At 37.0% G+C, this 26,880-nt stretch overlaps 1 protein-coding gene across 2 annotated transcripts in view; it reads right to left on the minus strand.

Moving 5' to 3' along the window:
* The window catches only part of CLINT1 (clathrin interactor 1), a 56,730-nt gene extending 32,320 nt beyond the window's left edge, over positions 1-24,410 (minus strand). For both annotated transcript variants that reach the window (XM_065919002.1, XM_065919001.1), the window contains exon 1: positions 24,177-24,410. In XM_065919002.1, coding sequence (XP_065775074.1) covers positions 24,177-24,217 — 41 coding nt within the window. In that variant the 5' untranslated portion in view covers positions 24,218-24,410. The remainder of the gene's footprint in view (positions 1-24,176) is intronic.
* Between the last annotated feature and the right edge of the window lie 2,470 nt (positions 24,411-26,880).

Genomic DNA, 26,880 nt, shown 5'->3' on the forward strand with positions numbered 1-26,880 from the left:
TTAATATCACCTAAGCTAAAAGTCTACTAGTTAATATAGTTTATATGTATGATGACATCACAAGTTATGCTACAAAAAGAACTAAATGCTGAATTAATATTTTAAAAAATATATTCTTGGTCATGGAAATTACATTTCCTTTGGGGTTTTACTAAAATTAAATACAAACTAGCCAGTTGGAAAGGAGGAAACCAATGTACTCCTCTCTTAAACATACATATTCTTAAAAGCAATGTAAAGAAAACATCAGTTTAAATAGGAAATAACTGAGATTGAAGACATCTAAAATCTGAGGCTCTCTTAACCATGCTTCCACAGTAACAAGATTTCAGAAAAGAATAACCAAGCTACTTAAAAAAAAATTACCTTATATCAACCCACTTCCACTTCTAAGTATGTACTGACAGTATGCTCATGTGCATATTATTTATGACCACTTATTTACACAGAGGACTGTGCTGATTATGTACCTTCTGTTTTCCTTTTCACTTTTCAAGAGAAGAATGTTAAAATGCTAAAATACTAAAACCTGCTAGTTTTAAAAGTAATCAACAAGAATAAGAGGCACTGAAATATTGTATCTCATTCTTTGGCTCTCTCAGTCAAGAAACATTAAAACCAAATAAATATTAAATAGCAATTTACCAGGTTTTATTGAGGGAGGAAGGGAGTCCCATAATCATTTTTAAAGCTTCTAACTTTAAAAATAATTCTGGATACTTAAAGATCAAGTTATGAAGATCATATAATAGCCAGATACTGAATACATTTTAAAAATAAGGCACAGGCAGAAAAACTAAGCCCAAAACTCAAGCAGCCTGCCTACATGACATTAAAACCACAGAAATTGTATTAACGTTCAAAAACACCATATTAATTATTTTCTCTCCACATATTACTAGGTGATAGAAAAATTGTTGTTCAGCCACTCAGTCATGTTGTGAGTCCATGGACTGCAGCATGCCAGGCTTCCTTGTCCTTCACTATCTCCTAGAGCTTGCTCAAACTCATGTCGATCGAGTCAGTGATGCCATCCAACCATCTCATCCTCTGTCTTCTCCTTCTCCTCCTGCCTTCAATCTTTCTCAGCATCAGGGTCTTTTCCAATGAGTCAGTTCTTCGCATCAGGTTGCCAAAGTATTGGAGTTTCAGCTTCAACATCAGTTCCTCCAATGAACATTCAGGATTGATTTCCTGTAGGACTTACTGGTTTGATCTCCTTGCAGTCCAAGGGACTCTCAAGAGTCTTTTCAACACCACAGTTCAAAAGCATCAGTTCTTTGGTGCTCAGCCTTCTTTATGGCCCAACTCTCACATCCATACATGACTACTAGAAAAACCATAACTTTGACTAGATGGACCTTCGTTGGCAAGGTAGTATCTCTGGCTTTTTAAAATGCTGTCAAGGTTTGTCACAGTTGTTTTTCCAAGGAGCAAGCATCTTTTAATTTCATGGCTGCAGTCACCATCTGCAGTGATTTTGGAGCCCGAGAAAATAAAGTTTCCATCGTTTCCCCATCTAATTGCCATGAAGTGATGGGGTCAGAATGCCATTATCTTCGTTTTTTGAATACTGAATTTTAATAGAAAAGTACCCCGATATACTTTTAAAAATTCTAATTGTTTTAAGTTTTAAGAAAATTAAGGACTACATACTTTTTAATCAAAAGCTATTATTACATCAACCCTACTACCAAATTCTTTGATGCATTCTGAGTGATACTGGCCTTCAATTTCAACAACAGTTCAGACCAGTACTATTACGGGGTTGGAAAACTGAACTACAGAATTTTAATCACCTGTGGTGTCTTCCTATTACTGAACACTAACAGATACAGCTCAATATTCTTGTAATCTTAACTCAAAATTTTATACTGCATTTGTACTTTGTACAGATAAAGTGGAAGGATAAATTCTACGAAACTATTTTCTATAGAAGTATTTTTCATTGCAGTGGTGGGGCAGGAGTGGGGAGGAGGGCGGGGAGTAGAATGAACAGAGAACAAACGAAGCATTACTTTGAAGGTAGAAGAAGCTATAGGAATAAACCCCTAACACTGTTGAAAAATAAACTGAAGACCTTTGTGTATAAAAATGCAGACTCTTGACAATCTCCCAAATTCAATCAAGAATTAAAGCATCCTCTGTATATTATACTTCCTCAATACAAGATAACCAATATTTAAATTAATCAAATTATATTTCTTAGGTAAACAACTTTTGCATGGCAGAACATGTTCCATAAATTTCTACTGATTCCATATAGATTTGATTGTGTCATCAATCCAAGGTGCCACCAAACCCAAAGCATTCCTCTTTAATATGTATAAAACTTCTACTTCCTGTCTGTGAATTTTATAAGGCTCTGCCACATTCAATACCAGTACTAAACACAAGCTCTCTGTGAGTTGTTTTTCACAAAAAAGCTAAGGTGTTACCACAGCCCGAGAGTTGGAACACAACAAATCTACGCTGCAAGATGAATACCAGTGACTGACTTAGCTAAGTGACTAGTTTCCACACATGCAAGTCAGATTTGGATCGTAACAAAATTAAACATTATTTCCTGTTAACAAATCCTCTTTAAGAAGAGTTTAAAAACTCAAAACTCTGAACAGAAAAATCTATCAAGATTCTACTGTACTTTAGAAAGAACGGTCTGAACAGTAGGAAATGTAATGCAAAAAAAATTAATCTAAGAACTTTTATCAGTAACTGATACTAACCAATTTATAACATACTTTCTCTTTTAATCTCTAAAAACACCCATTACAGATTTTCAGTATTCCAAATGATATCTTTATCTAAAGATTACAAGCTCAAAACCAGCACTCCAAAGCCACGCAATTTCACAATGTGTGTTAAAAAAATAACTTGGTTCCTTGCTTTGGTAAATTTACTGAACCTTCCACGAAAATTTCCAGTATTGATTCAGTATCAGTTTGCATAAGGCAAAACGAACCAGACCCACATCTAATATTCCTGAGATTTCTGATTTTTTCATCATTTAAGTGTAAAGTGGTCCTAACATGTAACTAGTAGAAATAATAAATCTTACTAATTTCCTCCCCCCATAAAAGAAAAACACAGAAAAATCATTATTCTATGGTTTATGCAGAATTCAAGGTCAGGAAAGGGCAAAGTCATTAAAGAAGCCAACATTCCAAATTTAGTATCAAATAGCAAACTTTGTACCAGACTAGAATGTATAAATAAATTGATCACTGGAAAGATAAAAACTTAACAGAAGCAGTAACTAAAATACCTCATTTTATACGAAAGATCATTAAATATTTATAGTCCAACATAAAGTCTTTTGGGAAACACATTAGAAACCACATATAATTTTATTTCAATGCCTCAAAAAAATATAGGAATTGATCCAAAAAAAAAAAAACACCTTAAATTGGGAATTGGGATGGTAGTTGGATTTCTGCCCCTGAGAGTCTGTCATTTAATTCTTTTTTCCAAAATGTACCACCCCTTCATCACTACTAGTGTGATAAACTGGCAACTTTTCAAGGAAGTAGTTTGGTAATGTATGTAACAGATGTGCAAAGGAAAACTATATGGATCAGACAAGTCAAGAAAAACATCCTGATGTCCACAACTAAATTATGACCTGTAGGAGGAAGAAACTATAAAACTATTTCCCTTCCCGTACAACTTCAGAGGTTAGCAATACCAAATTAAATAATCCATTTGATGGCAGCCCATATTCAGACATTAAAACGGGCTTGGGCTTTGACTCTGACTCTAGGAACTGGTCCAAAACACAAGGCCACACTAGAGGAAAACATTGTACAAACACTAATTTTCACAATCTGCTTCATCTCTTATGGGTATTTTGTAGAAAATATGTATAGTAATTGACCAATAATTTATTAGAAATGAATAGGGCCCATATCTTATCTCTGATCCCTGGACAAATCAACCACTTAAGTGTCTCAGCTACCTAACTTGAAAGGTAGTTCCTATGTATTACTGAGATTAAATTGAATGACATGTAAGGCATTTAGCACACATGGTTATTTTTCTGCCAGTATTTATCATTTTTAGTTTGAAGATACTCTTTATATGGCCCCTTAGAATATACTGCATTAATACTTATTACTTACCCATGCTATGCTATTCATTGTTGTGGAACTTTACAGTCAAGGTAACTGGCAGCCTATCTGACCCACAGTATGCGTGTTGAAATGAAGAGTTCAAAGACATAATTACACTTCAAGGCAGGATGACTATCATTTAAAAGTGGCCAAAGATCTGGAAATGAGTTTCTCTAAGGGACAGGACAAGTATCAATACAAGCCATTTTACAAATAGAGTTTGTATTTTGAAGTTCACTCTCTTTAATCTCAGTACCACCAACCATGTGCTAGGGTTTTATTTTACATTAAGCAGCAATTTCTCCTATAGTGGTAATATGATATCATCTGATAATGTCTTTAACATTTTCTGGGATTTACTAAACTAACTCATCTGTATCAGCTACTAGAGTCAGACATCCCAAAAGCAAATTATATGAAAAACAACATGTTTAGGTTATTATAAAAAGAAACTTTCTCAGCATGAAGTTTATATCTACAATTTAGATACTGGAAGTCGTAGAATTTTAAGCTTTCAAAATGCCAAAAACACAGTCCATGTAATTGATTCCATGAAGTGTCTACCTCAACAAAGGATGTTAGAAAAGCCACTACAACCAGTTTCTCCATTTGGTTTCCTGTGTAACAGCACAAATTATTATCCTAGAAAGTGTCTGGATATTCACAGGTCTTACATGGAAGCCCTTCTCTCTAGCACAAGTGCTGCTAACACGAACTAGACAGCAGATGACAGGATTAGAGAAAAGCTTTCCCAACATAGGCTAGTCCCATGATGCTACCAATTATTATTTCCAGAGAGGTACTCTGGCAGCAATAAGATTTGAGGAGGGTGGCAAAATGGAAGACTTTTATTGTGTGTGGTTCAGGAAAGCAGAAGGAGAAGCCGCTCCCAAAATGTTGCAGCAGTGTGCTTGGATCACCACAGCAACAGAACAGGCAGAGGGAGCCACCACTAGGAAATTCTTCCCTTCATGGCCTTAAGAAAGAAGCTCTCACAACACAAAATTGTATGAACACTACCTACTACCAACTATATAAAAATACGTGTGCATGTGGACAAAGCCTAAAGTAAAAAAGCCCATAAAAAGTGTTGGGGTGGAGGCACACATTTAAAATTTCATTTATACAATGAAAAAAAACTAATTTTGGGGGGAAGAAAAATAGTGCTTGTACATACAACTTCTTTACACTTGCTAGGGAAGTGCCCGCAGGCTGGGCTGATTTAATTCGGCCGAGGATCGGCTTCCACTCCTCTGGCTCAGCAGCCTGTGTGCTGTATCAATGCCCGGTGTGCACAGATAAAAGCTTTCTGAAAAGACAGCTATGGACAGTAGATAGAAGTATCAAGTTACTCTTGGCCCCTTGGCTCCTGAAGGATACTGCTGCCTTGAAAGGAGCCTGTTCCCAAGCATGAATGCAAGCCCCAACCCAAGACCATTTTCTATTTCTAGCTGACTTTTTTTTCCCCCTTTAACACATATCTCTGTAACTGTTAAGATTTTCCGTTTTTATTTTCTCCTGAAACAGTACTCTAGTGTTTTGCGAAAAATACTCTGGGAGACATTAATAGGTGTTATGTGAGAAATGTGTTCCATGGTGAGGTTTAGGAAATGTTACATAAAACAAAGGCAACTTTATAACTGCAACACTTCTTGGAGGCTTTACTATTCTCATGTGCATTATGAGTCTCCAAGAGGAGACTATATTAAATATTTCTAAAACTTTGGGGACAACATACCTTTTCCCTGGAGCATTTCGTAAGTGTCCCAAGAAACCCATTTCAATGTATTTTTTTTAAATGGCCCCTTTCCCCCAAACTTCTAAAAATATGGTCAGCTGATACCTTTTATCTTACCATTGTTTTTACTTTTTATTATTTCTCATTTTTAACTTAATGAATAGCTTTTCCTTTAACCTTCTATGTTTTTAAACTGTTGGTTGGCTTTCAGTATTTTACCTTGCTTTACTTCTTACCTAGTTTTATCATACTTAAAAAAAAAAAAAACAAACCCTGATTGATCTTTATTGTTAATGTTAGTTTTCTTTTTCTTTTTTCAATATGGCCACATCATGCAGCTTGAGGGATCTTAGTTCTTTGACCAGGGATCAAACCATGGCCCCAGCAGTGAAAACACCAAGTGCTAACCACTAGACCACCAGGGAATTCCCTCAATATTATTTTAAGTCTCATCTGTTTTATTCTTTTTGAACCCTTTCTGCATTGGGTTTTTAAAATGTTTAAAACTTTATTCCAACCTCTCCAAAGTTTTCACTTTATTTTAGCTTTAATTTTTAATTTCTTAATCTTCATTTAATAACCATGTTAAATATCTTATTTAAATATTTTTACTAGTTAAATAAAGCTAAATATCTTTATTTCCTGCATGTTTTATTTATTTTATGATATTTTATAATGCAGAGCTAAACAAAAAGAAACACAGTAAAGAGCTCAGGAAAAGAGATGGATGACCTCTCCCCACAGGCCTTACTCTCACACTAGTAGCTGCTTTTCTAGGCTCCCTCATGCAGACTTAACATTTTTCGCAAGGATCAATACCCTTATGAGATACCCCAATAGTCCCAAAAGTGGAAAAAATGACTATTCTTACAAATTAGAGCTGTTTTTTAACAAGAAAATGTCTCTATGTATTTTAAGAGGTAGCAACACGGAGGCAGCTTCACCATTTTTCACCCTGATACATGACCTCAGGGCACATGATAAAAGCTGGGCAGGCTGGGTGCAGTTGTTGGGATGTTTGGAGTTATCTTTGGGAGTCTCTTCCCACAGTGTCTCCTTCCTATTAATTTCCAAAACCTGTTCATTCTGCATTAAAAATATAGGTACTCACCTCCAGCCTAGACTCCTACAAAAGCATTTAACAATCTCTCCAATTCAGGTGTATTATCCTTTCATTCATCCTCCAAAGCAAAACAGATTCATCTTCCTAGTGTTTAGTGTTGGTCATGTTAGCTTACCACAAACTCATTAAATCCATCTTCCCCTGAAACATCGTCCTCCTCCTGTACAGTGAACCGTACCATCCAGGGTTACAGTTTGAACATCACTATTGATTAATTCTCTCCCCTCTTCAAGCCAGCATCCAATCCATTCCCAGACCTTTTCAACTCCATTTTCTAAGTATCTCTCAAATATGTCCATCTACTTCTCCCTCATGCACCTTCACTACCTTAGTCCAGGGTGACCATCATTTCTCACAGGGATTATTGCCAACAACCATGTAACTAGTCTGCTTCCCATCTATCTCCCAACAGGCTAGAGCCAAAGTGAACTCCTGCTGAAATACAAATCCTATCTATTTGACCTCCCATTTTAAATCCAGCAAAGATTTCCTTATTACCTTCAAGATGAAGTCCACAATCCTTCATATGAGATACCAACTTATTTTTTCAGTCCCACCATTGCCATTCTCTCCAGGTCTTTGCACATACTTTCTTTCGGTTTTTAAATCCTCTGCCTATCCATCCCATCCCCCACACCTAATTCCTACCTTATCAGATTTTAGCTTAAATGTTACTTCTTCCAATAAATCTTCTTTCAACTTTGGGGAACTGCCTATATACTCTACATAGCAAAGAACAATATGTGCTTTCTATTACCTTGAACTAAAACAAAAACTAGGGCACTATATAATGGGCATGTTTGTTTCCTTGCTTTTCTCACCTTCTAGACTGAAAACATCCAGAGGACACAAATTTGTCTTTCTCACTTAAGAACCTCAGTACCTGGAACAGGTTTAGTGACAGCAGATGTTTAGTAAATATTTATTGAGTAACTGAGATTATAATTCTTAAATATTTTCTTTCCTCTGACTAAAAACGTCCTAATTGACTTTTGATAGTAGTCCTCAACCAATCTCTCCAGTCTTTTCTCCCACTACTTCTGTTCTATTTACTTTATGAGATAATCATATTGTATTACTAGTTGAAATTTAAGCATGCTTCCCTGGTGGCTTAGTGGTAAAGAAGCCACCTGCAATGCAGGAGACGCGAGTTCGATCCCTGGGTCAGGCAGAACCCCTGGAGAAGGGAATGGTAACTCACTCCAGTATTCCTGCCTAGATAATTCCAAGGACAAGAGGAGCCTGTGGGCTACAGTCAATGGGGATGCAAAGAGTCAGACACGACTAAGCAACTAATACTTCACTTTACTTTCTTACCTGACTAACTGTTCACTCCTGGAATCCCCACCTCTTCTTTCAGTTAAAATCAACCCTAGTTTTACACAAAGATGCAGAAATGAAGTCTTCCTGACTTTTTCCAACCCATAATTTTCCTTTCCTATGAAGAAATAAACATTACATTTATAACTCTTATGAATTATATTCTGCCTTGTACAACAGCTATAACTGAGTTTAATTTCCTTAGTATGTTTAAAAAGCAAGTAGAGTTGACTATTTGAGGACTCTGTTTATTTCCTCACCAAAATATATTTTCAACACTAAAATCAATATTCATAGCACTTTCATGGTCATTTGTGAACAGTGTGCAGCAAAACTCTGAGTTATCTTACAGTCCCAGATGAGGTCAAAAAGGTGAAGCTCTTGTTTCAGTTCTCATACTGTAAACAAATGTCCTTTCTCTGGTTTACTCAGTGCCGTATTTTTCCACATCTTTATGATTTCTCTTGATTTTGTTGTTTAACATGGCCCCCAAGCTGAGTGCTGAAGTGCTATCTAGTGTTTCCAAGAGGTTATGATATTCCTTATAGAAAAAACATCTTCATATAAGACATGTAATGTAGTTGGCCCTGGGTTCAATGTTAATGAATCAACAATATATGTAATAAAGAAAGCATCTTTAAACAGAAATACACATAAAACATGGTTACTACTAACTGGTTGATGAAAATGTTATCAGAGGCCCACAGGAACCTAATCCTGTATTTCCTCTAAGAACAAAGATTCAGTGTTTGCAGTAACTTTTAAAAACATAACTACTTCAATTAATCAGTACTGACTGTCCTATATATTATGCATTTTTGTTTCCCTCTCAGTACCTAACAATGGATGCCTCACATAAAATGGGATACTTAATAACTGACCAGTGAATACATAAATGAAATCTATGATCTCTTGGTAACAGAGAGTAACAGAGAGGGGGGATGGAAGATAAGGATGTTGAGATTATGAATAGATATGAATAAGATATGAATAGAGAGGACTAAAATAAACACCCACTGACCAACATATACACAAACAGAATGACATGAGAAGTGACACCCTCACAAAATTTCTTTTTAAAGAGCTGTCACAAGTGTTTCAATCCCAGGCTTTTTGGAGTCACAGTCAGAAAGATTTGTTAATTTATTATAAGCCCTAAACTTAGCTTACGGACCCCCAGCAAAGACTTTAAAAGGTAAGATATCTTGGCCTAAGCGTTCTGTGTCCCATATAAATATATGAAAAGCTAAACATGAAATTTAAGGCTAAAAATTTTTTGTTAAATCTCTTACTCATGCTCAGTATCAACTATGAATTTGAAAGCATCATGGATTTCACTTCTCCAGATGCTGGAATTGTAATATACAAGGCCTCCCTTTGCATGGCATCTTGTTAACTGAAACTCCTACATATTGGACCAGGCTCTCACTTTGCACAATCTAGTACCACAGAAGAACAAAGCAAAGTAAAGACTGTATAACAGTAATTCTCATGTACTGCTTCCAAAGTAACACAAATAAGAGGCAGACACACACATTATATTGCCCACTTTACATTCTATTCCAGAACTGTTATGCTATAATCATGATTTAAACCAGTGCTTGATTTAAACCATGATTTAAACCATTTCTACTCAATGTCCCTACCTCAACCTCCAACCCATTATTCAACTCAGCACCAAGAGTAAGGTACACAGATGGGATACTTCACTCCTCTGCTTATCAAAATTCCACTGCTCAACATACTTACATCCAAACTCCACGCAAGGACCTACAAATCCCCGAGCCTACCGTTCTTCTTCTACATGCTCCTGCCATACTGTTCTCGAATATTCTCACCAGCTCCTTCCTTATTTGCTCACTCCATGAGTAAAACACTCCAAGAATAAAACACTCTTCCTTGACTCTGTGTGCTCTAAACTCTACAGACACCATATCCTCAAAAAGGCCTGCTGCTGCTGCTGCTAAGTCGCTTCAGTCGTGTCTGACTCTGTGCGACCCCATAGACGGCAGTCCACCAGGCTCCTCCGTCCCTGGGATTCTCCAGGCAAGAACATTGGAGTGGGTTGCCATTTCCTTCTCCAATGCATGCATGATTGCTAAGTCACTTCAGTCGTGTCCAACTCTATGTGACCCTAAGGACAGCAGCCCACCAGGCTCCTCTGTCCACAGGATTCTCTAGGCAAGAATACTGGAGTGGGTTGCCATGTCCTTCTCCAAAAAGGCCTACTATCACCACCCTAAATGAAACAGCCCCATTCACCATTCTCTACTTCAGTCCCTTTTCTTCATAACACTCAAAAAAATGTAATTATTTTGCTTACTTTTTCTTTTTAGTTATCTCTCCCCACCAAAACTTGCTTACAACAGTACTTTAAGTATCTGAAAGAGTTCCAAATGCTCAAGGAACAGTCATTCTAAGTGAATGCATGCATGCACACATGCTAAGTCGCTTCAGTCGTGTCTGACTCTGTGCAACCCTACTGACTGTAGCCACCAGGCTCCTCTGTCCATGGGATTCTCCAGGCAAGAATACTGCAGTGGGTTGCCATGCCCTACTCCAAGGATCTTCCCTACTTAAGGATTGAACCTGCATCTCTCTTAAGTCTCCTGCTGGCAAGCGGGTTCTTCACCACTAGCGCCACCTGGGAAGCCCTTGTAAGTGAATAAGCCAGGTTATCCTGTGGCTTCCCTGCAACCTTTAGTGTACTTCATTCTCCTTGTCATATGGGTAATCTGACATGAGAAGCAGACCTATAATTTGAGTTTTCTTTATTAAGAGATTATCTAAGTATTAAGAATATATAACTCATTCATTAAAAGATTATCACCATTTATTCTAACAAACTCATATCTGAAAAGTGTTATCATTCTAGGATTGTTTCTCCTGTGTTGCCAGAATGCCTCTGTATCTCTGCCCCCTTGTCCCCTCTGGCCATCTCTTTCTGAAAATAAAGTGATGGATCTTCAGCCAAAAAAAAAAAAACAACTTATCAGTCTAAAAGGAATGTTAATTATATAGTTATTGTTTTCAGTTTATTCCTTATATATCTCAACATAGCCAAAGAGAGATTACCTATGTTAAATTTCAACACCAGGGCTAGATCTCCAGCAAATTTCTCAAGTTCTTTTAACTTTTAATGTTCATATTACTTGTATTTGTTTTAATTATTTATTATGTAATCTTGCTGCTTTTTACATTTATACATACAAAGTTAATTTTTCAATTGTTCAGAAAATGAGATTCTCAACATATGACCAGTTCTTTCCAACTTAGGTCAGAAGGATTTCATATTCCAAATGAGTTATCTATTTGGTTTGGGGGTAAAGTAGGAATTAAGTTTACACTTAAGATAGATATCCTAAGATTATCTACAGAAAATTAGTCTTCAATACTTATTTCCACAAATGTCACAAACAAGTATTTTATATTTGCTTGCTAAATAAAGTGCCAACATTCAGCACTCTAATTAGAATAGTACTGCCATAATTAAGTGAGACTTAAATTACTCAGTAATCAGTTGCTAGTATAAACAATTCAAAAGCCAAACAGGAATTTAGTATGTGAATTACAGGTTGTAACATGAAATACCATTAGGAAAAGTACATTCTAGAGGGCATTTTATTGACATAATCACATTATCTATAATATACATACTTGTACAGAAAATGCTTTGCTATTTGTCTTTTCATACTTAAGTGATTTACAGAAAGCAAATTACATTGTTGGTAAGAGAATGGCAATGTAGCACCCTTCACAAATCTTAATTATCTTAAGGTTTAAAAATATGAAACAAAAATGTAAAACCTTAATTATTCAAAAGAAAAATACCACCACCGCACTTCCAAAGAGGTCTTTATCCCATGTGCCAACTCTTTTACTGTAGGTGTTCCTACACATAGGAAATTCTAGCATTCTTAACTGTGACGGAAAAATCTCTCTAGTCCACCATACATTTCTTTTAAAAATGTGTCCCACTGCTAAAAACAACCAAAACCAGGGATCCTTGCAGAAATCGCCAACTCCAGGGCTGAAGTACTGAAAAGACAGGATAAGCTTGAAACAGCTTGTGCCAGAATGTAAGAAAGTGCTCAGAAAAATAAAAGAGCATGACAAATATAATCATTCCTCCATTAAAGCATTAAAGAGTTTAATAGAGTGAACATTGTATGTTATGCTTTTAAATACAGAATGCATCAATTTTAATGTAAGTTTACAGTTAAAACATGAAATTTAGGCTCACCTGATTTTTTTATAATTAATGTCATTTTATTTCATAATTAAGTTACAGTAAAAAGGAACAATTAGTAATATAATGTATGCAAATCTTATTCTTTTGGTACATCAACCATCACACCCCTTGCCTCAACCATGTTAGCATGTCAAGCAATCTTATTCATTATTCACATGAGTAAAAAATCCTAAAGGTTAAACATTCCAAGCAACTAATAGGCCAATCACAGCCTCAATGACTGTATAGGATTATTCTAGTTACAAAGTGTTCATGAAAAATAGTAATCTATTATTATTTTTAATGACAAAAGTTAATAAAAGCTAGTAAAATGTTACATCTAGATACAACAGTAATATTCTATTTATGACTCTGAACAACTTGAGCACAGATTCCCACTTGCCAGAATAACTTTTAGTGAAATATTCAGCATAAAACATTTATTTGAAAATTGTTCTGGAAATACCAGTAATTACAAACTCAACTATATGTGTTATGACACACATTATCAATGCAAGCACAAGTTTCTCAAATGCCATTTCTAATAAATTTGAAAGCATATGCTCCTGAGGTCCCTATTTTTTTCAGTACAGGAATGTTATTCCTATTCAAAAACCAGAAACAGCCCTACGCTGTACTTAAAGCAGCTTCAGACTTGCATTGTTTTGTGTACAAGTTTACTTGGTTTTTTGTTTGTTTTGTGTACAAGTTTACTTGTGAAACTATCTTTCCTATTGCTGACAGCTGCTTAAGGTCACTTAAATAGGTTATTTAGTAAATCAGTTTCTTCTCAAAAAAGAAAGGACAGTGTGATGTCTATCTTTATCAAGAGATGTGCGTGTTAAACTGGTTTCAGAAGCAAATCAAATATCTCAGGGTATTAAAAAATGGATACAGCGTAAGAATTATTAGCATTATACATCCCGATTCCAGTTTTTACAGGTACAATAAAATAGTAGCTACTAAAATTTAATAGCAAAAATTTTGTTAAAGGGGTTTAAAGTTTATTAAAAAGTTTTGCCAACTTTTAAATTCCTACTCTTTGGAACTAATCTAAGGTGTGAGTTTTTGTTCACCTTTATCTTTTAATTTTGGAGAAGGAAATGGCAACCCACTCCAGTGTTCTTGCCTGGAGAATGCCAGGGACGGGGGAGCCTGGTGGGCTGCCGTCTATGGGGTCGCACAGAGTTGGACACGACTGAAGCAACTTAGCAGCAGCATGACTAAACAAGACCAAAGAACCAGAATTTATTGATAACACAATGGTAAACCTTTCTATAATATATTATCTCATTTAATTCTAACAGTCCCAGAAGGTAGTAGATCTTATTTCCATTCTATACAGAAATGTACAAAGTCTCTTGACTTATGTCTTCCCTCAAATTACTCCTTCCACTCCTCATTTAAAAACAAAATTGAAACTCAAAGAAGTTAGCTCAGCTTGGGCATACTCATAGCAAATTATCTTTTAAAATATATATGTGGCAACCTATTTAAAATATCCTAGTTAAGATAATTTTATTAACAGTATTGGGCTTCCCTCGTGATTCAGTGGTAAAGAATCCACCTGCCAGTGCAGAGGATACAGGTTCAGTCCCCTGTTGGGAAGATCCCCTGGAGAAGAAGATGGCAACCTACTCCAGTATTCTTGCCTGGGAAATCCCATGGAGCCTGGTGGGTTACATACAGTCCATGGGGTCGCAAAAGAGTCAGACACAACTTAGTGACTAAACAACAATTATTAACTGTATTATGAGACTCCTTCAGGAAAATAATGTAAAAGGAAAGCATCAAAATTAGTTAAGCTTAAAGAAAAGCATAAAACCCTTCTAAGAGGAGAAAATGATGAAACATCCTACACTGGGACAATATGTGAAAACTACACCTTTGTAGACACAAATGCTTGACATTGTACAATTTGACCACATCACTTATAGGTATTTCCACTTCTGTGATTAGGTTCAGAGGTACTGCCTAATATCAAATACTAACTGAAAGAATATAAGAAATCCTATGAATAGAATGAGAAATCCTGCACCTCAGTGGTGATAGTTTGAGTTTATAGAACTACCTGTAAGTGGACTCTAATACTTGTTTTTAAATTATAAGTGTTATTTAAAATTTTTAAATTAAGACAGCAATATTTTCTCCCACCTTCATCCATGATTAAACTTAGATTTATCTAAGATCGATTAAACTTAGATTTACTCAAATGACTTTCAAATCCCAAAAACCAGACTCAACTTTTCTGACATTAAAAAATATTGTTCCCAGAACCTTACTACTAAAATTTTGAAACCTATATAATTTATTTCCCCTCAAACTCTCAAACAAACACAGACCATCAAACACCTGGACTTTATTTAATCTGGATTATCTGGGGATAGAAGGGGAACTTTCTTTTCGAACAGAACAGCTCCTGAGACAGTATCACTGATGTCATCCCCTGCCTGGAACCACTCAGCAGTAGGTTCTCATTAGCAACCACATCATTTGACCTGTGTTTCAGATGTTTCATTCTATGTTTAATACCTTATTTGGCCTTATCGTCCTTTCAGCAGATACACATTTTTGAAATATCAGGATTTATCTATTTCATTAAACTTTTGCTCAGTCTTAATTGTTCTTTCCATTCCCTGAATTGCTACAGTATTTATACCTATACCACAAATTTGGCTATCATACCATCTTATACTATTCTGTCTTTTTCACGTGCTTGCCATGTGCATCCACGTAACAGAACCACAAGCCGCACTGAACCATAAGGTCTGTCACTCAGCTTACAGTGCTGTACAGCGCTCATGTGAGGTATTTAATAAGCACTCACCGAAGGATCCCTATAAGATTAGTAAGAATATCAGTCATGTATTTTCAGTTATTGTATACCATTTAGATATTTACAACCTAGGCCATCCTCCTTGGATAGGCACATACTGAACTAAGGAAAATTATTTTCAAACTACCCAATTTAAGCTGAGTGTAAGAAAAGTTGGGAAACTTTGGACATAAATCAGGGATTAATACAACACAGCACTACAGGCACAGCTAACTGACACAATATAGAGATCAAAGAATGGAGGGAAATTTATTAAAGCTGTGGAAGCTCATTACAGGGTAATTTTGAACCTATGATACAGCTTGTGACTGTCATGAACTTTGTTTTAGGATTAATTACAATAAGTAAGCTCATTATAATAGCTAAGATTTCCTTTTCCACTGACAAAAACAACTGTTTGCTTCTCGATCATTGAAGGGCATCCTACTTATAGACAATATTCAGAGGCTAGAAAAATTTTTTATGATCAGTATATATAGGGAAAAAAAGAATAAATGCTTATTGAATTTGATTCAGAAGCTTATAAACTTCTTCCAAGTAATTTTTAACTGGTTTAAGGCATTCACCAGTAATTCACCTTTATTACAGTAATGTCTTGTACAAGTCAGTAAAAACTGTCAAATATATGTTCTAAAAGCAGACACTAGATTTAAATCTAGATTCTATTTTCTAGATGTGTTATTTCAGGCAAGTTTCTGGACTTCTCTGTGACCAATTTTCTCAACCACAAATTAATATTAATAATGCTGTCACTACTGTTACTGGCACATGGCAAATACTCAAGAATGATTTATCAGAAGTACCTGGACTTGCCCTCAAGAGGGTTACATCCCAGAGGCAGCAGATGGACAGATGTAAATAAAAGTAGCAGAAGTGGCTTGTGCTGAAATAATAGCAGAGCAGCTTGTGTGAATGCAGGCATTTTATCAGACTGACACAGAACAGTGAGTGAGGGAGAGTGGTGGTAGATGAGGTCAGAGAGAGCAGCAGAGCTAGACCACAGAGAGGCTGGTAAGCAGCAAAATAGAAAGTGGCTGGAGAGTTATGAACTAATGTAACTTAAACAGTTTTAAAGAATCACCCTTGTTGCTGTGTGCAGATTACAGGATTAAAATTTTTATTTGGCTTCATTTAGAAATGAGCCACACTTCAGAAACCCATTCAGTACCAAATTTATAACTATAAACCAAACATATCATACCATTATGGTTTAACTGTTAATAAAAAGTTTTAATCATACAACCTTAAGTCACTTTTAAAAATTACAAGTGATGAATGTTCTTTAACGATTTGCTAATATTGCATGAAAACAAATAGCAAGAAAAACAAATTGAATTTTCAATGTGTATCTTCTATTACAAAAATAAAGGCTATCTAAGGGAATTCCCTGGTGGGCTAGTGGTTAGCACTCCACGCTTTCACTGAGAGGGTCTGATTCAAGGCCTGGTGGGAAAACTAAGATCCCACAAGCCACAATGGGTACAGCCAAAGAGAAAAACAAAAGCAGGGCCAGGGTGGGGTGGGTCGCCGGTATCTAGATGAGAATTTGTTGTTTTTTTTTTTGACTGAAAAATTTTACCTGATGAGTTTGTGTGGAAGTTATTAAAAGTTAGGCTTCCCTTGCAGCTCAGCTGGTAAAGAATCTGCCTGCAATGCAGGAGACCTAAGTTCGCTCCCTGGGTTGGGAAGATCCTCTGGAGAAGAGAAAGGCTACCCACTCCAGTATTCTGACTTGGAGAATTTCATGGACTCTATAGTCCATGGGGTCGCAAAGAGTTGGACACGACTGAGTGCCTTTCACTATAAAAAATTATTCATAATTAGAATTATGTATAACTTACTCTCCAGGTGTGTGCATGTGTGATCAGTTGTATCTAACTCTTTGAGACTCCATGGACTACAGCCAGCCAGGCTCCTCTGTCCATGGAATTTTCCAGGCAAAGAATACTGGAGTGGGTTGCCATTTCCTTCTCCAGGGGATCTTCCCAACCCAGGGATCGAAACTTACTCTCCTGAGAATTTATAAACTAAGCAAAATTCCTATGTCAAAACACTCCAAAACAGGGCTAACTGGACTTAAGTACAAAACACACCTGGCTATTGTTGCACATTAACAAAATTATTCATATTTAAAAATTCATTAGCTAGATCTATCCACAGTCATGAGGAGCTATCAACTGGTTCCAATGTGGGAATGCATTATGTTACTCCACCTATATTTAATTTTCTGGCTAATGGACTCTGCTAAGACAAAATGATTTCTTACCAACTTGGGACAGTGTATCGAAAAACTGGAAAGCACACTGTAACGTGCTTTCCTTGTAAATGTGTGTTCACTCAGTTGTGTCTGACTCTTCACAACCCCATGGGGGCTGTAGCCCACCAGGCTCCTCTGTCCATGGGATTTCCCAGGGAAGAATACTGGAGTGTGTTACCATTTCCTTCTCCAGGGGATCTTCCTGACCCAGGGATTGATCCCATGCCTTCTCCATCTCCTGCATTGGCAGGCGGGTTTCTTATCCACTGAGCCACCTGGGAAGCCCCCTTTCTTGTATATACTGCTCATCTACTATCAGAGATTATGAATTGGGTATCACATTTTAGAGTTACTTTTCTTGATTCTGTTCAGTTTCTTAAAGGATAGATTGTCCACTTCAATTTGCCTTCATAAATCTTTATATATTTTAGAAGAAATATTTTATATTAGCAGCATCTTTAAAACCTTGAGAAATACAAAACAAGCTGAAAAAAAATTAGCAGATGGAAATTGCAATATGTCTTTCCAAAGACTTTATTCCTCAACATGTCTTTCAAAAGAGTTTCTGTAATATGCTTTACGATATTAAAGGCATTTGTGATTTGCTAAACACAACACAAGGCACACATAACAGAGGTATTTTTATGAGTTCTATGGGTTGCTTAATGTGTCTATTTAGGTGAATACACATTGAAAATAATGATTTATAGATTAAGACACAGTTCTTACACACTTGTAAATAATTTAGTTTGACATTTTCTTTATTCCTTCAAACACTATATTCCTTTGATTTTTTTCTACTTTATAAATTTTTCTAAATTATTTTGTGCTTTGTACAATAGTAGCATTTCAAGAGTTTATGTCAAGTACTATGCTAAGTGTTTCACATAAATTTAATCCTCACTAGAACTCAGTAAAACAAAATACCATCCTATTTTATAGATGGGAAAGTTTGGAGATATTGTCCTAATCCCCAGGATCACTATTTCTTAGTGATGGACCTAGGATTTCAATTCAGTTCTGATCTCTGAACCACAAACTTCTTCCCAGATTCACTCAACACCAGATAGAAGTGCCTAAATATAAGACAGTGCATATAGCTAGCAAAGTAATATAAAAATATATACAGGGACTAGCATACATAATTAGACTTAACAATGAAAGATCATAAGAAGTGACACCTTAAAAAAAAAAAAAAGAATAAATAGTTAAGTATACGTCCCAGAATGTTAGGTAATGTCAGCTAAGACTAAAAAGAACTAATCTTTATACACAAGACTCATTAAAAGTACTACAAATGTACTTTGACTCTATGAAGTAGTCCTGCTGTCCCCAAAATTGGATTTTGAATTTATCAAGTGAGTAGATACAATTACCAAATTGCAGGACATATAGACGTTAGAGAAGCAAACAACCCTATGGGAACCAATTAACAAAATCCAAACTGAAGAAAGTACAAAAAACTTAATTTCTTCAACAAATAAACAATAAGAGTGGAAAAAGAAGACCGGGATTAAACCTACACAAAAAGAGAATCAAAAGATACACCCACCAACTCAGAGAAACATCAAAGAGGAATCATGAGGTAAATGAGAAAGGAATGATGACTGAACATTCGATATAAAGAATCATCTTTTTTAAAAGGTATGATAATGATATTATGATTATAATTTTAAAAAGATGACTCTTTATCTTTTGGAGATTGATACAAATGAAATGATACATTGTCTTGAATTTGCTTCAAAATAATATGGAGCGGGGGATTGTAGGCAGAAACACAGATAAACCAAGACTAGTCAAACTTTGAAGCTAGGTCTATGTAAGCAGGGCTTCACTACCTCTATTTTTGGATCTATTTGAAATTTTCCAAAATAAAAGCCCCAAATTAAATTCCAATTAGATCTAAATATGAAACATAAAATTTCTTCACGATTAAAAAAAGTTACATAAGCTGTCTATACTCTTCCTTTTTTTCTTAAAGGAAATATTAAATAAACATTGGAAATAAGAAGAAAATAACACAAGAGCACAGAAAAAGGGTCAACTATAGAGCCATACTGTAAAACCTAGGAGTATTAGTTAGAGGTACTTAAAAAAGTCAAATACTTTTAGTGGATGTATCAGTACTAACAGACGAAAAACTACTTAAAAACACTAGGGCACAGGAAAATATAAGAGGCGGCTAAGAGCTTTTAAAAAGCACCTTGGCAATAGTACTAACTAGACTAAAGTACAGAAAAATCACTCCTAAGATACGCTCGCAAAAGAGAAAACTTATCTTTTTTTGGAATTAAATTCTTAGTATTTACTTGTTACTAGAAGAGAGAAAGAAAGGATAATGAATTTACTGTTTTAGCAATAACAACTGGTTTAAAGAAAATTTGATATGGTGAGGCGAGAAAGCTGAAAATCACTTTTATTTTCAAGTTCTAAGAAGCAAACTGAACAGAGATTTACTGGTAAGACAGGGAAATTAGGGGGAACACATCTGAGGACTGAAAGGGAAAACCAATGATAAGTTCAAGTTGTAGCATATCTGTAGTGGCAAATTTTTTTTAAGACAGGTATTGTATTTTTCAAGTCCAGAAAAATACAGTACTATTCCAATAAATAATAAATGTATTATCTGGTGAAATAACTGAATGAAATATTTTCTATTAAAAGGGAAGGGTTTTCCTTCTGGGGTCAGCTAGACTAGAATAGAAATTTGCACAATTCTATTATGTTATGCAAACATTTAGAAATTAAAAACATGAAAATACACCAACAAAAATCACCTTAAAGGAAAAAAAATGCAAGCTATGCTTAAGAGAATAACTTAAAATGGACAATCTATAGTAACTGATAGCGCTGTTTGAATCACTATCTTAAAAAGAATAAGGGCCACTGATGAAATAGATTTACCATTAATATTACTCCTTGCATGAAAGAGAAGGATTAGCTGGCCTTGAACAGTTAGTAGTAATAAGTGGTTTGATTCACCACTACCCGATTACCTTCACTGCATTTCCAAAATTTGACGAAGACAACAGAACTGCAGCAACTTTCAGTTTATACCAAAAATGGGATAACAAAATATAAAAGTGCTCAATTTTATCTCAGCATCACATGAAGGGAGGCAGGTCAAAGGATGACAATGGTCAAGCTAGTCCCAGTTGGTGGGAGTGGTGCCACTTATCCTTTCCTGCCACAGCTCCCTTTAATGCAACTTGAGTACATGTGGGAGGAAACTGGCACTCCAAGCTCTAGTGAGCTTTTGGTTTTATCTGCCTTTCCTCAGTTCCACAATGTCCTGCAAAACAGAGGCATTTAATACCACAAGCAGGTTCAAAACTTGTGGAAAGTATCTCCCTAACCCTCCGTGAAAGTTTTCAGAATCTCAAAAGTCATTATTTAAAATATATCATCACACTTAAGAACTGCCATCATACTGGATCTAACAGTGCTTCAGAGGACACAAGAGCACATTTTTCCTTCTGAAGTAAACTTCATTGGGTAGGGATATATACTAAATAAAAGTCCTAATTTTCCAGAGTCATGGATTGCACTTATTTATTGCATAAAGCAATTAAATATAACATTTATTGATTGTCACATAAAAAAATTGTCTTTTCAGCTGCAACTGTCTCTGGTGGATAATGACTTTCTAAAATTTATCTGCTGTTATGAAATACTTATTCCATTTTTCCCCGACAGGATCTCCAAAATGCCAACAAGGCTGGAAAGTCATTCTAGTACAATCCCATCATTTTAAAGATAAGGAATCCAAGCTCTGGAGAGTCATATTATTCTGCCTCAAATTATACATATGGCTAATGTAAAAAGCAGTATCAGAATGTGAACCCAGGTCTCCCCAAACCTCTAGCCAGTGCTACATCATATAAAGCCTCATTTCTATTCAACACAGCTCTCAGAGCAGTCCTTTATCACTTTATTGTTTCCTCTTTTGCAAGTTTCCTCATCACCTTATCCCCTTGATAATCTGAATAGCTGTTCTACGAATCTGTTTCACTTCCATTATGGCAATTTAAGATGAACAGTCTAAATGGGCATAATGCCACAGGTACTGGTTTTGTAAAATGTTTGTATTTGGGGTGGAAGAACTATTTCTTATCTGTCAGTGAAAGATGAAAATTAAGTACTCATCAGGAAAATAACCTCATGTTCTAATGCTAATATGTGTCAGACACCACTGAAAGTTTTTTAAAAAGTCCTTGGTGGCAACATTCTTACATGTTCTTGAGTAACTTTGTTTAAGTTTCCATTCTTTTTAAAATTTTTTAAGATACTTATTTACTTGGCTGCAGGTAGTCTTAGTCGCTGTGTGCGGGATCTAGTTCTCTGACCAGGGATTGGAACCCGGCTGGGCCCCCTGTACTGAAGCCCCAAGTCTTTTGTCACTGGACCACCAGGGAAATCCCCAGGTTTCCATTCTTATTTCGGTGGTAAAAAGGAAGACTGAAGTTATTTTTCAACAGCAGTTCTTCTATTAGATTGACTTGATAGCTATTTATATGACAAATTTAATCTGAGATACTTGAAACTTAGTAACAAAGGTGAGAAAAACAACATTAAAAGAACAAGAACAAGAATATTGACTTGTCTCCTGAAAAAGTGCACCTTGTCTTCAAATTTTTGAGTACCACAAGTTTAGTCCCCTAAGGTAAGAAGGTGCTTTTTTAGTGATTTTTCTTCCACCGACCTCTGGTTAAGAAATAGTTTTGTAGAGATTTTTGGATCTTCAGAGACAGTTTAAGCTGGTATCCTTTACACCATATATTAAAGAACAACGAATAAACTTGGATAAAAAAAAACAAAAAACAAAAACATGATTTTATTTTTACCTTTGGAAAGCAAAGGATATATAAATAGCAAAACAAAACCAAAATAAAGGGCTGAGGACTTAATGGTCAAATAAATAGTTGACAAAGCAAGACCACCAAATCACTTTTCAAACATGGAGCTTTTCTCTTAATGAATTTTAATACTACTCTTGTAGAACATGTGCTATAATTATCAAAAGCATACTGATCTAAACTTACTGCAATATGGCCTTTATATGCTATTTAAGTCCTTCGCCCTTAATTCTCACAACATTCTAAGGTAAATATCCATCACTATTTTCATATTTCACCTGAGAAAACTGGGACACTTCAAGGTTAAGCAATTTGCCAAGGTTATAGAGCTTGAAACCAGCTCTGCAGGTTCAGAAATCTGTGCTCCTTAGGCACTCTACTGCATTCTCGGTAGCACAGAAAACTTGAAAATACAGTCAAACTCTATCTGATGCATTATCCAAGCCACTGAATTTTTTCTTATTGAAGTATAATTGATTTATAATATTAGTTTCAGGTGTACAAACAGTAATATGATAATTTAACAGATTATACTGTTTAAAGTTATTATAAAATGGTAGCTGTATTTCCTATGCTGTACATTATATGCTTGGATCTAATTTATTTTATACATAGCAGTTTACAATAAGTTATTTTTTGAGGAGTCAAGAAAGCCAAGAATTTGCCATCCTCACTTCCTGATTTTAGGTTGGATGAGTGGCACAAATGAACTATTTTTGCCATTACACTTATTACATCATCACTAAAACCCAAAAAGAAGGGGACTAGTTAAATTCTTAAACTTTACTTCCTGCTGTCCTAGAAGACCTTACTTAACCACTGTTATAATCTATATGATACACTCAATGTAAGTGTTAAGGTTTCCCTAGGGTAGTAAGATACTAAAGTGATCACTTAAAGAATATCAGCTATACATTACTCAATTTACCTGTCAGTGTACTTACAAGTAGATCAACAGGATATAAACCTGGGTTGTTTCCTTCTTTAGGAGACATTTCTTGTTAATTCATTGATTAGTTAATTAAACCAAATGGAACAAATGGCCCTCCAAAAATGAAATGTAGTGAAAACGGAAACTGAGGAATCACAGTAAGTTACATGGTGATCTACTCTCACTAGTGTTAGAAAAGCAAAGGAGAGAGTCTGAGTAACTTCAGTCTGACCACAATGGCCACTTGTTACACCTACCACCCACTGCAATACCTCAGGCTCATTAGGAATTAAAAGAAGCTCAGCGAGGTAAAGGACACATCCCAACCAGGCCTAAGGTCTCTACAACACACGCTGAGGCGCACAGGGAGCCACTGAAGTAAGTTCTCTCACCCTCGAGCTTTCACTGCTGCCCAGGAAGCAGACCAAAAGCCAGGGGCCAAGACAGTTCTTCGGCCAGGGCAGTGACCCAGCTCGAGACAACACTGCCGCGGCCCCTGATCAAAGTGTCCGCGCCTAGAGGGGTGGGGAAGCTGCAGGGTGAGGAAGGCCTGGATAGGAGATAAGGGGACTAAGATGTTTCGACAGAGAAAAGGTCCCTTCGATTGGCGGATCGGGACGCGGCCCCGGGCCGAGAAGAAAGTCGCCCGCCGCCATGATAGGGCCGGCCCATCTGGGGGGCGTGACGCGGACGGCCCGGAGCGCAGAACCGGCTCCCCTTTCCCCCCGCCCCTCCCCCGCGTGGGCCTCGGCCACAACTGCCCCCCGATACTCACGCTTTGTCCACCAGCTCCCGCACCTTCCACATGTTCAACATCTTGCCCGAGCGGGCCGGGCTTCTACCTCCCTCTCCTGTACCCCACGGGCTCCGGAACACTTCCGCGCCGGGGCAGATCCAGGCCGGGGTCGCTGCCGCCGCCGCCGCCGCCACCCGCCGCCTCAAACTCCCCCAGTCAGCTCCTTCTCTTGCCACAGCCGCGGCGCCGCCAGTGACACGTCGAGACGCGGGGGCAGAGGCGCTGCGTGGAGCGGAAGTGCCTGACTTTCCGCCCGCTGCGCGCGGGGCACGCTGGGACTTGTAGTTCTCTGTGCGCCAAATTAGGCTGAAAGTTTCAGAGGAAAGGTAAAGTTAGGACTCTTCGGTAAAAGAGCTCTCCGGATTCTCCGCACCGCTACGCAGTAGTCATTATGAATGTGAAAGTTGGGCCTTAATGAAAGTTGAGAGACGAAGAATAATCCTTTTGAACTGTGTTGTTGGAGACGACCCTTGAGAGTCCTTGAACTGCAAGGAGATCCAACCAGTCCATCCTAAAGGAGATTAGTCCTGAATGCTCTTTGGAAGGACTGATGCTGAAACTGAAACTCCAATACTTTGGCTACCTGATGCGAAGAACTGACTCATTAGAAAAGACCCTGATGCTGGGAAAGATTGAAGACGGGAGGAGAAGGGGACGACAGAGGATGAGACAGTTGGGTGGCGTTACCAACTCGATAGACAAGAGTTTGCGCAAGCTCCAGGAGATGGTGAAGGACAGGGAAGCGTGGTGTGCTAGAGTCGATGAGGTCGCAAAGAGTCGGACATGACTGAGTGGCTGAGCAAGAACAACAACAACAGTGGACAGAGGACCCTGCCAGGTTGCAGTCCGTAGGATCTCAGAGTCGGAAACGACTAAAGTGACAGCATGCACGTGATGACTGTAAGAAGTATAATTGGCATATGTACTCCTCATTGACAGAAGTAATTCTGTATTTGGTTCCAAATGCCTAAATATACTTCCTTCCCTGGGCTTTAGTTTCCATCCTTGTAAATTGAAAAGCTTGTATCTTAAAACCTATTCCATTCTAATCCTACCATACAGTGCTCTTGTATTTAGACAGATACTTGATATCCTTGTTAGATACTTACTGTAAAGTTCAGAACCTCAGTTTACATTCCATGGGAAATTGTAGAAAAACAGCACTACAATATTACGACGGGCCCAAGAACCTGACAGGTGTATGTTCCCAAAGTGTAGATATACACTTACACTGCATTCATTGTTTTATTGCAATGATTATTGTCACTTTATTTTTCACTTACTCATTTTTTGACAATGTTCATGTTAGAGCCACAAACACTCTTAAAGTTCATTTAGTCAAACTGCTTAAATTTTACAGTTCTTTACATTCTACAAATTTTTATTGAACATTTTCTATGTGCCAGGAGTGGGGAGAAGGAGAAGGAGAAGGGGACGACAGAGGATGAGATGGTTGGATGGTATCACCAACTCAATGGGCATGAGTTTGAGTAAATGCATTGAGTTGGTGATGGACAGGGAGGCCTGGTGAGCTACAGTCCATGGGATCGCAAAGAGTTGGACACAACTGAGTGACTGAACTGAACTGAACTGAAGGAGTGGGGAACACAGCTGGGAAGAAGACAGGCAAGGCCTCAGCTCTCTTGGATCTTAAAGGTCTTTGGAGGAAAACATAGTAATCAAGGGAACATTTAAGATAATTGCTGATGGAAAGTGCTTGAAGAAAACAGAAGATAATGTTATAGAGAATGATGTTAGAGGAAAATAGTATTAGGGAATATTTAGGGCCTCTTTGAGGACATTTTTTTTAGGGAGGAGGTAGGATCTTAGTTCCCCTACCTGGGATTGAACCCACCCCCCTGCAGTGGATGCACGGGAAGTCCCCTGAGGACATTTTATTTAAACTGAAACTTGAATGATAAAAAGGAAATGGCAAAAAATATATATATTTTTTAATCTACAGGAAACTGATTCACAAAGGAGGTGTGAAATTGATTGATGCTAGTCAAAAATGATCCCAAATCAAGAATCTAGAGCACCTGACTCCTTAGTTCTTCAGGTCAAATCAGTTCCTCATACTGCATCCACTAAATAACTGGAAGGAGCTCTGGAAGATTTCCTGAGAAATCTGTATGCAGGTTCAAAAGCAACAGTTAGAGCTGGACATGAAACAACAGACTGGTTCCAAATCAGGAAAGGAGTATGTCAAGACTGTAGATTGCCACCCTACTTATTTAACTTATATGCAGGATATATCATGCGAAATGCTGGGCTGAATGAAGCACAAGCTAGAATCAAGATTGCCGGGAGAAATATCAATAACCTCAGATATGCAGATGATACCACCCTTATGGCAGAAATTGAAGAACTAAAAAGCCCTTTTGATGAAAGTGAAAGAGGAGAGTGAAAAAGTTGGCTAAAAACTCAACATTTGGAACACTAAGATCATGGCCAACATTCAGAAAACTAACATCATGGCATCCAGTTCCATCACTTCATGGCAAATAGATGAGCAAAATGTGGAAACAGTGGCTGACTTTATTTTTCTGAGCTCCAAAATCACTGCAGATGGTGATTGCAGCCATGAAATTAAAAGACACTTACTCCTTGGAAGGAAAGTTATGACCAACCTAGACAGCATATTAAAAAGCAGAGACATTACTTTGTCGACAAAGTTCCGTCT

This window comes from Muntiacus reevesi, chromosome 1 (genome assembly GCF_963930625.1).
Source record: "Muntiacus reevesi chromosome 1, mMunRee1.1, whole genome shotgun sequence".
NCBI lineage: Eukaryota > Metazoa > Chordata > Mammalia > Artiodactyla > Cervidae > Muntiacus > Muntiacus reevesi.